The 13,992-nt window shown below is 64.3% G+C and overlaps 1 protein-coding gene across 1 annotated transcript; it reads right to left on the bottom strand.

The window, feature by feature from the left end:
• Window positions 1–586: 586 nt before the first annotated feature.
• Window positions 587–13,315, bottom strand: SPINT2 (serine peptidase inhibitor, Kunitz type 2). Its single transcript, XM_084612297.1, has 8 exons — window positions 13,159–13,315; window positions 5,617–5,787; window positions 5,103–5,162; window positions 3,971–4,021; window positions 3,349–3,510; window positions 2,886–3,056; window positions 2,586–2,627; window positions 587–2,365 (listed from the first exon to the last, which is right to left on the bottom strand). Exons 1-8 carry the CDS (start codon window positions 13,268–13,270, stop codon window positions 2,199–2,201), a joined length of 936 nt encoding a protein of 311 aa, XP_084468423.1. The 5' UTR covers window positions 13,271–13,315; the 3' UTR covers window positions 587–2,198.
• Window positions 13,316–13,992: the final 677 nt, after the last annotated feature.

The raw sequence follows: 13,992 nt of genomic DNA, 5'->3' as shown, positions 1-13,992 counted from the left end.
CTCTGCCCCCCCCCGCGCCCGGTGCCACCCCCTGCTCTGCCTTGGACAGACACTGGTGAGTGCACCAGGAGCCCTGCAGCAGCCCCCCAGCGTGTGTCACAGCGTGGCACAAGGCCCCTGCCCACAAGCTTCAGCCAAAGGGGCCAGGTCCGAGGCTGGCTTAGCTCAGTGCCCACCCAAAGCCTGGCACAGGTTGACTTAGGCTAATCCAGCACGGTGCCAGCCCTGGGCATGTGTCCCTTAGCAGCTGGCTCTGCCCTGGGGGCCAGTAGCCTGGGCAAGACAGATGGACTCCCGGGGCTGATCTCCCTGCTCTGCATGTCACTGCAGCTGGACGAGTTGTGTGGCCCCCCGCCCTGGCCCCCAGCCTGGGCAGGAAGACAACGGCCAAGGCTCGGCCCCAACTACTCTCGAGTCCCCCAGCGCTCAGGGGATGGGAGAGCGGCTCCTGTCCTGGGGGGGGAGTGGGGAGGAGAAAGTCGGCTCCTGTGCACTCAGCTTGTCTCCATTAAAGAACCCCAGCAGGTGCGACGCTCACAGGTGTGTGGGTAGGGCTGGGGCCCAGGCAGGCGCAGGAGAGGAACGGTTTCCTTCTTTCCTTTATTCAAAGAAATCTCAGTGTAAAAAACCAATTTAACAGCTAGCCCAGCGAGCTCCACGCCCCACACTGTAGACAGACTGCCAGCGACAGGGGGCTCAGACGCGAGAACGGGCCCTGCCCACCCCCGCCAGTACCGGGAGCCAGGGGGCTGCGGCGGGCCCAGGTGCCGGCTGGCGTCAGACACCGAGCGGAGGCAGAGCTGGAATGGGGGAGTGAGTGCCCCACGGCCACAACTCGCTCCAGGGACCCAGCCCAGGGGAGACCCAGCCAGAACGGTCCCTGGGGTGTTTCAAGGAGGTTTATGCCATGGAAAGGCATTGGAGCGTGGGCTGCACTGAGCTCCGGTTAGTGCCAGCCACTGGGAGCACCCTGCAGGCCAGAACGGCCCTGCTCTCCCAGGGACGGGGCGCCCTCCCTGGTATGGACTTGCCCATGCCCCTATTGCGGCTGCCCAGCCCACGGCTGCAGAGCCCTGAAGAGTTAACAGGGCCTAACACACCCACTCCCTGGGAGCCCAAGGGGCAGGCGGCCCGTCTCTCAGCCCTGCAGCCACAGCTGCTGGGCTAGGGGGGCCTGGCTGGGCCCATGGGAGGACTCGGCTCAGACACTTGCTAGGGAAGCGGGGGGTGGGGAAGGGAATATACCCACAGGGCAGTGCTGGATCCCTCCAGCCCAGAAACTTCCTGGCCCCTGTTGTTATGCCAGGTTCAGGGCCAGGGTTTGAGTCACCCACCCCACCCACAGTGCTGCCACCCTGATCCCATGGCACCAGCGTGCCTGGAGCCAGGACAGGTCTGACCAGGAAGTTACAGCCAGCATAGTGCCGTGCCGTGGGGCAGGAGCTCGGGGCCTGCTAGGCAGGGGCTGGGCGGAGATGGGGTCCCCCAGGCAAATCAGCTGCTCAGTGGCAACAGGAGGCAGAGCGGAGGGGGGCGGTTGGGGACTGGGCAGGCTGCTCACAGAATTCCAGACCCCCTGCCTGTGGGGCACCCACCGTGCGTTTATACCTCCGACGCTCACGACGCCCATGCCGGGGACATCCTACCACCAGGTCCCTGAGCAGCCCCGCAGGGCGGGACCCCCAGCGGCTGCTCCGCACTTTAGGGAACGGGGCCCCACAGCACCCCAGGCAGGCATGGGCTGTGAGCGGCCAGCACTCATGGGGATCTGGCTATTTAAATCTTTCCCAACCAGACAACCCCCCCCCAAGATTATAAAGGCTGGTTAAGCAGAGGAACAGCACCAGAGCCCCAGCGAGGCCCTGCTGGGTGGGCAGGTGTCTGAGACCCCAGGTGTCTGCCACTAGCAGTTTTCACAGTAATTATTCTGGTAAAAAAAAAAGTTTAAAAAAAAAGTTTAAAAAAGTGGAACCAAGGACACCAAAAAGAGCCCTTGGTGCAGCGAAGGCCCCGCCCATGTGGCCGGGGCACAAACACGCAGCGGCTGCTGGCGCGGGGAGTTTATAACCCAGGGATATTCCTACAGACCCGGCTCGTGCCGGTTCGAGTCACCCTCTCCGGACATGTGCCGCTCTCTGCTGTATACACGCGGCCAAAGCCCAGCGGAGCAGGGGCAGCCCCTGGGCCGGCGCCCGGCCTCACAGCGTATAGGCATTGCTCATCAGGTACTCCTTGTCGTCCAGGGGGCTCCAGGGCACACTCAGGGACAGCTCCTGGCTCCTCCTGCACAGCCAGACGAAGAAGACGACCACGGAGCCCAGCAGGACAGCGACGAGGATGGCCAGCAGCACGGCCAGGGCCACCGCTGTGGGGAGGAGAGGCCCAGTGAGCCGCAGGGTTCGGAGCCAGACCCCTCCCGGCACAGCCTGAGCAGAGCAGCAGGGGCCAAGGAGTGGGGAGACCCCAGCTGGAGCCAGGGCCAGCTCTGCCCACGTCCCCAGCCCCAGGCCCAGGGCGGAGCCCAGCCCGGCCACGGGGATCCCACCCAGACCGCGTGGCAGACAGAGCGCTCGAGCGCCGCTTACCTCTGGTGGAGTGAACGCCGGGCTCCGGCCCCTCAGCACCCCCTGCAAGCGGGAAAGGCGAGTTGAGACGGGCTGCGCCCTAGACGGCCCCTTTCCTGTCTAGCCCCCTGAGCATCTTCCAACTCCCTGGGTCAGCAGCCAGCTGAGGGCCCGGCCCAGCGCCCCACGCAAACCGCAATCCCCAGGGCCGTGCCGGCCAACCCAGAGCTCCGCCAGCCCCCTACCTAAACCCTGCCTCGCTGCAGGGAGCCGCCCAGGGGGGGCCACGAGCGGCCCCCACGGAGCAGGCACCTCCCTCACCCGCAGCCCCACGGCACTGGCGTAGGCACAGCTCCTCCTGCAGGTAGTTGTTCTTGTTCCCCTTGCAGCCCCCGTAGACGAACTGCTTGCAGGCCTGTGCAGCCGGGTCGTAGTACCAGCGGGGGAAGGCAGCGCGGCAGGGGCCGGTCAGGCGGGGCGCAGCACAGGACTCTGGGGGGGACAGGTCAGCGCATTAGCACAGGGACTTGGCTCCCCACTCCCTGCCCCACAGCACCAGCTCTGCCTTACAAGGAGGCGCCCACAGAGGCCGGTGAGCCAGCCTGCTCCTACCCCCGCACTCCCCCCGGCGCCAGGAGCCCCGGCCACGGCCCGTGCGGTTTGATAGGGCAGGGACAGAGGTCGCCCAGGGACTGGCCCCAGCTCCTCGCCCTTTGGCACGCGGCGTCGGGGTGTCAGGAGGGGCAGGCCTGGGACTCAGAGGCCCACACCGGACCGCACTCACCTGAGCACCTGGCCAGACACTCGGCCTCACTCAGGTAGTTGTTCGGGTTCCCTCCGCAGCCCCCGTAGGTGAACTGGCGGCAGGTTTTGGACTCCACGTCGAACCACCAGCGTGGGAAGGAGGCACGGCACAGGCCGGTGGCGGCTTTGGCAAGGCAGCGCTCTGGGCACAGGCAGGGCGAGGGAGCAGCGTTAAAGCTCTCGCCTAGAGCAGGGGGGCACGGTTATCCCCCGCCCCCAGGGGGTCCCCCCCCCAGCAGCCCAGGACAGAGGAACCGCTGCCCCAGCAGGACCCGGCTTGCTTTCCCTAGGCTCACACACTTGGTGCATCGCCCCAGTGGGGTAGGCTCAGTAACCCGCCCCCAGGTCACCTGCTCCAGCCAGCGTCCGTCCTGCCACTGCAGCAGACGGACGGACACAGCCCCCGGAGCGCAGGGAACCGAGCCCCTCGTCTCCGCTCCTGCCAGCGCCGCTCAGATCTCCCCGCGAGTCGCCGCTCAGCGAGGGGGCAGCGTGACCAGTTCTCCGGACACCCACCCCCGGCACGTGGCCTCACCGCCCAGCCCATGGGGCCCCGGCCCACGGGGCAGACGAGCCTCCCCAGAGGCATGGAGAAACGTTACCTTCGTAGGTGAAAGTGTTGTTGGCCGGCTGGACGCGCCCACGGGACTCCTCTGGGACAGAGAGAGAGAGAAAACAGGCATGTCAGGGCGGTTCGCGGCAGCCGATCCAGCACCCAGAGCTGCTGCAGAACCAGCTCCAGGCTCCCTTTGCAGGGCAGGTCCCTACTGAGCCCTGCAGCCAGGTGCACCTCCGTCCTTCCAGGCCACCGCCCCCGTTCTGCAGACAGGCCCAGGGAGACTCACGCCAGGGCACAGGGAGGCAGGGCAGAGCCAGCAGTCTCAGGCCCTAGCCCAATGCCCTAAGCACGGCCCATGCGCCCTGCTAAGGAGGGGCGCCAGGTGGCTTTAACGCCCCCACTCAGCCCCAGAGCACCAGGCTGGATGCTGCAGAGCCGCGGGGGTCACACGGGAGCAGCCTGAGGCCGATGGCGGCCGTTGCAGATCGTTCTCCAGCCGGTAACTCCCGCAATACCTGGCCACTTATTCAGACTCGGGTGGGGTGGGTCCTGCCCCCACTGTCCAGGCACAAGGTTCCCAGCCCTGGACGCAGCCCGGGACTCACCGCAGGGCAGGAGGCAGCCCCCGGGGGGAGGAGACCTCAGTGACCCTGGCCTGAGCATTCTCCCTGCCTCGGGGGGTGGGGGAGGAAGGGGGCAAGAGCGGGGCTGAGGGGCTCCAGAGTCTGACATGCAGACCCCCGCTCTCAAGGGAATGGGAAGCCGGGGCCAGGGGGAACAGCAGCTGCCAGTCACTGGGAAGGGAGGGTCGAGCCGCCACCATCAGTGCCCACGATCCAGCTCCACACAAGCCCTGGGCTAAGGGGAACACCAGGCCTAGACGGGCTGCAGGGCTCACCAGGGCTGGGCCGCAGTCAGCAGGGTGCTGAGCAATGCGCCATGAGATGTTCCTGGTTCACCAGAAGGGCACATTCCTGGCAGCTGCTTATCTCAATGCTACGCAAGGGAAAGGCGCCCGTCCCCAGCAAGGAGCCACTCAGCATGTCCTGTTTATCAAAGTCAGGGCTGGGAGAGCCCTAAGAGGGCTCTGTCCCAGGGTGGGGAGCAGGATTGGTCCCTACAGAAGAGCCAGAAACCCCTGCCCTCCTCCAGCGGCAGGGGCTCCTGATGCTCACCGTCTGCACTCTGCACAACTCTGTGGCTGGCCTGCGGAATCTTGTTCACGTCCTCCCCATCTGGAAATCAAGGGGGGTTAACGTCAGGCCTGCGCTGAGAGCGAAACGCGCAAGCCAAGCATTCCCCCTCCACTAGGCCAGCCTGCTAGAGGAGGCCGCGTCAGTGCCCGTTGGCTATGGGTACCGCACCTGGCGATCTATTGCCTTGCAGCCGAGCTTGGGGTTCCCTGGAGCCAGGACAGATTATTGTCCGTGACACAGACTCTCCTGAGTCCCAGCCCCTTCGCCGCGAGCCCATTGGGCCTCTGAGCAGCTCAGGGGCGAGAGACGTTTCTTCCCTAGTCTCCTTCTGCTCCTGCTCGGTCCCCAACCCTGCCTTAATGCTCCCTGCCTGGCAGGCGTGTGCTGCGGCCGGGCACCCCACAGCCCCCTAGACCTTCTGCCAAGCTACGCAGCAGCCAGGCCACACGAGGCCGCAGCCCGAAACGACAGCGGGACCCCCCCGCGCACTCACCTCCGGCCGCCACGCACCTCGCCCGGCAGTCGTCCTCCACCAGGAAGTTGTTGAGGTTGGCCCCGCAGCCGCCGTAGGTGAAAGGCTGGCACGCCTGGCTTGTGGCATTGTACCACCACCGCGGGAAGGCGGCCCGGCACTTGCCCACCACCTTGGGCAAGAGGCAGAGCTCTGGAGACGAAAGCAGAAGCGTCTCAGCAGCGGTAAGCTCACGTTTCGTAAGCGCCCGACCCCGCGGCACAAACCGGACCCAGACGGGCCCTGCCCCGAGCGGCCGGCAACCTAAGCACAGCACAGACGGCCCGACGGACGGGGAAATCTACAGACAGCTGGTCAGCGCAGCAGGCCACCCGCGCACTCAGCCCACCCAGCCAGGCGTTAGTCGGCGTGGCGGGTAAGGAAGCAGCCTCAGCTCCTCCCGTGGCCAAGAGAAAGCCCGAAATGGCAGCTCGGCCGAGAGGACACTGCGCGGAGGGGGCCCCCCCTCGGCAGCCATCTAACCACTGCAGAGCGAACGCTGCTCAGACCTGTCCCGTCCGCTGGGTTTGGCAGCGGTTCTCAAACGGTGGGTCGGGACCCGGTTTTAATGGGGTCGCTGGGGCTGGCGTTACACGCGCTGGGGCCCAGGGCAGAAGCCCGAGTCCCGCTGCCTCGGGCCGAAGCCCTGGGTGGCGGAGCTCAGGTTCGAGGCCCCCCAACCGGGGCTGTAGCCCTTGGGCCTTGGCTCTGATCCCCCCACCCAGGGCAGTGCGGTTCGGGCATCTGCACGTGGTGCAAGCGACGGCCTGGGATGCCAGGCCGAGAACTGGGCCAGAGTGTTGCAGCCATTGCTCTGCCGGGTGGAGCCCAGTTTCTTCCCGCAGCTGCAGGACCAGGGCTATGGCGGGCCGAGAACCCCAGCTCTCCCCAGGGCTGCCTGTAAAGGTGAGGGGCTGCCCCCCCCCGCCCCGTGTGGAGCCCCCAAAATGCTTTCTGGTTTTCACAGCACTTCTTGCAAAGCAGTTTCTAAATTAGACCCTCCAAGTGCTTCCTGGTTCCAGGACTGGTTCCATGGTTGGTAAACAGGGATTTAGCAAAGGCCTGGCAGGAGGCCGAGGGGAAAGCAGGATACGCTCAGAGAGGCTGTTCGGGGTTTGCCCGCCCTCCTTTCTGTGTTGTTTCAGGTGGAAGCAGGTCTCCTCCGTTCCCCCCCCCGTCAGTGTCTGGGCCAGGTCCGGATTAACTCTGTACCCGAGGCGCCTGCATACAGCCAGGGGAGCCTTCTCCCAAACCAGCTAGCACAGCGGGAGGGCAGCCTTGGGGCCACAAGCAGCGCTCAAGCCAGCTCTCCAGCACCTTCCTCTTGCTTGGAACGAAGCACAGGGGTGTCAACCCCCCTTAAAACGGTCAGACGCGCAGGGCACCAGGAGCCAGCAATGCCTCCACAGCCAGGCCCCTCCCGCCTGGCCAGAGCCAGACTTGTTTACAGAAATCCCCATTGCGCAATCCCAGCCCCTGCGCCAGGGGCTGCACAACAGGCCGCCAGCGCGGGAACAGCCCTGAGTGACCCAGATGCAAACCTGACCAGCTTTCTCCCACAGAACCGTGACCCCAGGAGGAGCCGAGGTCCCGGCCTGTTTACAACGCACTCCTCCCACAAGGGGCAGGGAGGCTGCCAGCTAACAGTCGCTGCATTCCCAGCTCCTGGGGGGGGGTCCCCATAAAAACCCCTTGGCTCTCCGTGCATCAGAACTCACTTCCCCAAGTGCCTGCTGCAGGCTAAGCCTGCTGTTCTCCAGGCCCACGGCCAGCCAGGGGGTAGCCAGGCCCCAACGGCTGTCCTTTATTTTAACCCTTTCAGGCTTGAGCCACCATAAAGCAGCAAAGACTCAAGCCCAGTGGCCTCCCCCCGCCGCTTTGTAAGTCACCTTTAAAAGGCAGGTAGCAATGAAACAAGTCTCCGTGCCCAGCCCCTCAGCCAGTGTCCCTGTCCCCGACCCCTCAGTCCATGGGGCTGGGAAGAGGAAGGAGGAGTTAGAAAACAAAGGGATCAAAGCAGCTTTCCATGTCGACCTATTCTGCCAGACAAGACAAGCCCCTAATGCAGCTCCCAGGAAAGGCAGGTAAAAGCCTCCATGGGGCCCCTGCACCAGCCCTTTGGCTGGTTGATCAGGGAGCCGGGGAGGGGAGGAAGCTGTGGGAACAGAGGCTCGAGCCTCCCATGACTCCTCCAGCGCGGCGAGTGCCAGGAACGCCAGCTGCCAGGCAGGGCAACTGGAGCCCCCCCGAGAACACCGGCGCACCTGTTCCTGGCACAAGCTATTCCGGCCAGAGCCTTCGGTGACCCAGAACAGGCTGGACTGGCTTTGCCACCCGCAGTTTCATTCTGGCTCACGCCCCGGAGCTGCGGCTCTGCAATAACCCGAACCCCCGGACGCTCGGTTTGCTGAGGGTGCTTGCCACCATTATTTACATGGGGGTAGCATCTCAGAGGCTCAGTCCCAGACTAGGCCCTCTCCCCCCACGAACCAAGAGACACCCCCTGCCCCAAAGCAGTCCCCTCCCAGGGCCTGATCCAACCCACTGGCCTCAGTGGGCTGCTGGCTCAAGCCCCTGGCACCCAAGCCACGTGTGTGAGGTCAGAGAGGTGCCCTTATCTGTGAGCTCGCTCAGCCCCCTCCCTACCCCGCTGCAGCTCACAGTGGAACAAGGCAGAGAGGCAGGAGACATGGGAAAGCCCCGAATCCCTGCTCTCTATGGCCCCTCTCAGCAAGGGAGCCGCAGTGACACTTTGTGCTCCTTGGTGGCGCTGATCGACTAAAGCTGCCAGGGGCTGGGGTTTGTTCAATGCACCAGAGCTCACCAGGCCGGCATCGTCCTCTCGGCACACGCACTGCCCACTGCAGGCAGGGCCTGAGCCAGACGTGCACTCCTTTACTTCCCGCTGCCAACAGGAGGCCCACCTCCAGTCTAGACAACACCGAGTTCCTCCCGCTTTCCTTGGAACAGAGGGCTTCATTGAGAGACGGAGCTATGATTCACTCCACTCAGACACAGGGAGGGGCGGGGGGGAGACAGATGCTGTGAACCTGTTTGCTCTGCTTCTGTTCGCTGAGGGTTTGTTCTGTAATCCCAGACACGTAGGACCTGAGAGAGGAAGTTCTGAGCCACCGATCAGACCGTGACCTCCCTGGGCCAGGAACTGGGTCGCCCTGTGACCCACTGGTGTGGGCAGCTCCCAGGTGTGTACAGCGCCTGGCACAACGGGGCGATTGCAAAGAATAATTCTAGCCCCATCAGAGGCCACTCCAGTGTGCCCACCCAAGTTTAAATGCAAGTTGCTTCCTCCCTGCCAATGGAGAGGCGGGATTGGAGTGAGTATTTACCTGCTGGAGTTTCTCACATCTCCACTACACCCCTCCCCGCCCCTCCGGAAGCAAGTGACCTGCCATTGGGCCGGGCAGGGACCGGCCAGCAACTGAGACATCACAGCCAGGGCACGCAACAGCGTAGTTACCACCTTGGTGTGACCCCAGCACACGCCCTCCCCAGCCAGGCCACCGTGGTTTCAGGAGACCAGTTCACATCGGCCTCATGACTCATGGCTGGCGCACGCATGGCTGACGAGCCAGGGGAGGGTCACACACCAGGTTCCAGAGGAGCTGCCAGCCCCGTGGGCACCATTTCTGCTGCCCTGAGCCTTGTGCAGGCGTTTAACCCATTCCAGAGCGGGCATGAAGCAACCCATGTCAGAAGGGTGGCACTTTGCACCTGTCACGGAGCCCCCAGGCGATGCTCTGGACCTGCTCCCCATGAAGCCAGGCAGGACTCTGGGGCAGTTGCCTTCCTGGGAGCAGCCTGTCTTCAGGACACACAGCTCACCCGGCTCCAACTTCCTGGGTTTGACCTTGGAGCATTCAGCATCCTCTGCCCCTCCGTGCGCTTCCCACAGCGAATCCGCTCAGGCGGGGCTCCTGGGGAAGCCAGAGGGTCCTGCCCCCCAACTCCGCAGCCAGACGGGACTCTCAGCCAGCCAGTAAAACAGAAGGTTTACTAGACGACAGGAACATGGTCTAACACAGAGCTTGCAGGTGCAGAGAACAGGACCCCTCAGCTGGGTCCATTTCGGGGGGCAGTGAGCCAGACATCGTCTGCCCTTCACTCCATGTCTCCAGCCAGCCCACAACTGAAACTCCCTCCAGCCCCTCCTCCTCTGGGCTTTGTCCCTTTCCCCGGGCCAGGAGATCACCTGATTCCTTTGTTCTCCAACTCTTTAGCTCTCACCTTGCAGGGGGGAAGGCCCCAGGCCATCAGTGGCCAGGAAACAGGGTGTCGGCCATTGTCTGTGTCCAGACCCCTGCACACACCTGCCCTCTAGGGCTCTTCAAGGATCACACACCCTTATCCCACCCCCTAGAGACTTAAGAACTGCCTAGGGGAAACTGAGGCACCCCCACACTATTCAGAGGAAACAGTAAGAACAGTCCCACTTCGTCACACCACCGTGCAAACAACAGCACAAGGAGACTCAGACCCCCCCCCCCCCCGCACTGAGTTTCCCTGCCCCAAGGACAGAAATCGAGCTGCCCTGGCCTGGAGAAACACGGGAAATAACCCCTGAGCCATGGCCGTCTCGCACGGGAGGAAAGCGCTGTGCAGGGCACAGAACAGCAACGGCGCTAGCTCTGGAGATGCGGCCGCTGCAGGAGAGCCTCCTGGCCTGTGTTCGTACGGCCCCTCCCTCGCACACCCGGCCCCTCCCTCGCACACCCGGCCCCTCCCTCGCACACCCGGCCCCTCCCTCGCACACCCGGCCCCTCCCTCGCACACCCGGCCCCTCCCTCGCACACCCGGCCCGTTCTCAGCCAGCCCTTAGACACTCCCATAATAGATGCGGTTAGCAATGTTTTAACAGCCCTTTGAGTGCAGGAGGGTGACCAGCTCCCACCCCACGTGTGTGAATTCAGCATCCCACAGACTGCACGTGTCCAGTAACAATTGAGGCTATCCCCTGTGATGCTCTCACACTTCGGCCTCACCGGCGCCCCTCTGAAATTCTTCAGACAACCCTGAATCGGCAGGTCCCGAGTCTCCGGACCACACGGCCTCAATGAAGGGCAAGTCCCTTCATCTTTGCCACCCCCCAGTTTTAGCTCTGGGGAGCTATCGCGTTCCCGGGGCCCCTCTGTGTCTCTGCACATTACACCCTCAGAACAGACTCATCTACGGGGGGAAACCGATGCCATTTATATCTATTTAAAAGCCAAGTCCAGTTAAACAGTGCGAACCCGTGTGAGCACTCGGGTTTCCTCTCGCTGGCGGGAACAGGGTTAGGTTAAGCAGCAACAAGCTGTTCTTCAACCCAAATCGGAGCAGCCACCCTGAGGGTTGCTCCCGTTTAACTAGCCCTGTTTAAATTCACCCCTTGGGTTACACCGGTGCAGGGTGAGCTCACCCGTGGGAGGCCGGGGCCCGCAGAGCAGACTGCGCTCACCAGGAAGTTGTGTTGTTGACAGGGTGGAGGTGGGGTGGGGAGAGGAAGCTGCAGAAAGCTTCCTGCTGGAGGCCAATGACCTTCAGTCGGCACAGAGTCAGAGCAGCAGGGCAGAGGAGCCATCTTTACCCCGCGGGGGCTGGTTCTGGGTTACAGAGGATTGCACGGTACACCAGGGAAATGGCAGCGACTGGCACCCTCTTCACCTGTGAGCCCCGGTTCCGCCCCAGGGTCTGCGCTGCTCGGCTCCCCTGCAGCCTGGGCCTTGGCGCCCCTCCATGGCGAGCTGCCTGGGGCTGCCCTTAGCCGGATGTGACTGGCCCAGGTAACCTGATCCTGGCTCCGAGAGCCCCGCCAGCGTCCCTTTCCCTCCAGCCCCTCTAACAACAGTTCTGGTGCTGACAATCCCTAGTGTGGGGCGAGGCGGGGAAGGAGGTGTCTTGCGTACCCCAAGTTTCGCTTCACTTGAACACTTGCTTACAAAATCAGACACAGAAATAGGGACGTGTCCCAGCACAGGAGTACTGAACAATTGCCGACTTTCTCACTTTTACCATATAATTATACAGTAAAGCGACTGGCCTATAAACAGGGCACTTACATTTCAGTGGATAGGGCACAGAGCAGTATAAACAAGTCATTGCGTGAAATTTTAGCGCGTACGGACCGTGCCAGGGCTTTTCATGTAGCCTGTTGTAAAACGAGACCAGTCTCCAGATGAGTGGACGGACCTGGCACCCCCCAGGGTAAGCACACCCCCGGGTGAGAACCACTGCGGGAAGTGACTAGAGGGGAGGGCAGGCACTCTCCTATTGAAACCTGATCCCATCCGCCTCCAGGGATGAGCAAGGGCGTGAGAATGCCCATTGCTAGAGCCCCTGCCCCAGGAAAGGATAGCCCAGAGACAAGGTGGGGGAGGCCATCTCTGTTACCAGCTTGGCTCTCTCACCAACAGCCGCTAGTCCAATAACAGACACTCACCCATTGTCTCTCCAATATCCTGGGACCCACAGAGCTACACAGAGGATACTCGGCCCAGTGGTGAAAGCACAGGGTGCAGGGGTCAGGACTCCTGGGTTCAGGTCCCAGCTCTACCACCCCGCCTTAGGGACAGCAGACCAGCTCTTTGGGTCAGGTGGCACCTTCTTGCTTTGTTTGTACAGCCCCTTGCACAGCGGGGTCCCAGCCCACAGTGGGGCAGCGAAGGGACCTTACAGGAGGCCTAGCCTCGGTAAAGAGCTTTGAGACCCTCTGCCAGAGAACGCAGTGTAAAGGCAGGGGCAAACCTCAGTGAGGTGCAGCCACTTCTGGGGTGGGAGGGCAGCAGGCAGAGGGGACCCTTTGGCCAGGGACACGAGCGCAAACACCCTGCCAGTGCCCTGGGACTCAGAGTCCGCTTCCGGCGGCTGTTAGGGCTCCCCCACCCAGTCGAGTCACTCACACACCCACCATCTGGCTGCACAGCGCCAGGGAACATCCACCACCCTGCCAGGTGGTTCTTCCAGGAAGCCTCACCAAGCCGGGGTGGGCTGGCTGGTGTGCGAACCCCCCACCCCGGTGTCAAGACGGGCTCCCTTTTGCTGGGGACCCCAGCCAAGGGAGGCTCCCGCGGCCCCCGGGCCGGGGCAGGGCAGGGGGTGAAGTCCCTGGCAAAAAGCCAGGCCCTGAAGGACATTGAACAGGTGTTAAAACCCCAGCAGCAGAGCTGGGGACTGGGGGAGGGGAAGCGATCCACACCCCTGGCTACAGCCCCAGGGTTTGACCCGGAGGCTGCCAGGGCAGCAACTGGGGTCACACGCCCCCGCCCCACAGTCATGGGGAGCCAACGAGCAAGGCCCCCGTTCGGCCTACACCCCTATCCCCACAGGGCTCCCCCCATCTCTCACCCATGCTCCCAGATCGCACGCCCACATTCTCCCCAGGGGGCCCCCTATGCCCCCACTTTCCTAACGCCACCCACAAGTCTTCCCAGCGCACTCCCCACACCCGCTCAGCACCCACGCCCCTTATCACACTGCCCCCGCCCCAGCTGTGCTCCCAGCCCCGCCCCCAGGTCCCCCCGGCCTTACCCGGCGGCCCCGGCGCGGGGCTCCCCGCGGGCTCCCCCGACCCCTCGTGGCCCCGGACCCTGGGGCCGAGCGCGGCCAGCAGCATCAGCATCAGCAGCCCCGCGCGCCCCATCCCGCGAGCGGCTCCTACCGACTGAGCCCGGCCCGGCCCCGGCCGCGCGCGTCACACAGGTGAGCTCCCGCCCCCCCGAGCGAATACCCAATCGCAGCCGCCCTCACCTGGGACGCGCCCCCCGCCCCCCTGCACGGGGAGGCCACGCCCACTCGTTTGCATACGGGGCGGGTTCTTCCCCACTGTCCTGGCCGGCTGGAGGCGGCGGGAGCGGGAGCGGGTCCGAGCCCGGGCGGGGGGCGGGGAGGGGAGATCGGGGGACTGCGGGTGCCGGGGGAGGGGCCGCGCGTGGGGGGGGGGCTGCAGCGCCCCCCACCCCGGCAGGAGCTGCCCGCGGCCCCGGCGGCTCCAATTTGTGCCGAAACCCCACAAATCCAGAGGGGGCGAGTCTATGGCCCCCACGTGCTGGGGACCGCGGGGGGACCCCCACCCCGGGGCTCTGGGTCCCGCCCCCCAGTTCCGCAACCCACCCCCAAACTCCAGCCCCTCCCCAAAGCATGTTCTGAGGGGAAATGGGGTCTATGGCCCCCCCGTGCTGCGGGCTGCAGGGGGACCCCCACCCCAGGGTCTGGGACCCTCACCCCAGTTCTGCAACCCACCCCCAAGCTCCAGCCTCTCCGCCCCTCCCCAAAGCGCCGCCCGGCCTGGCACACCGCAGCACCCAGTCTCAAGGTGCAGGGCTTGTGGGGGGCTCCCGGGGAGTGGCTGCCCCAGGGCCCAGG

This window comes from Lepidochelys olivacea (assembly GCF_965140295.1).
Source record: "Lepidochelys olivacea isolate rLepOli2 genome assembly, chromosome: 23".
In the NCBI taxonomy this organism is placed as follows: Eukaryota; Metazoa; Chordata; order Testudines; family Cheloniidae; genus Lepidochelys; species Lepidochelys olivacea.
This window is presented reverse-complemented; position numbering and strand designations above follow the sequence as displayed.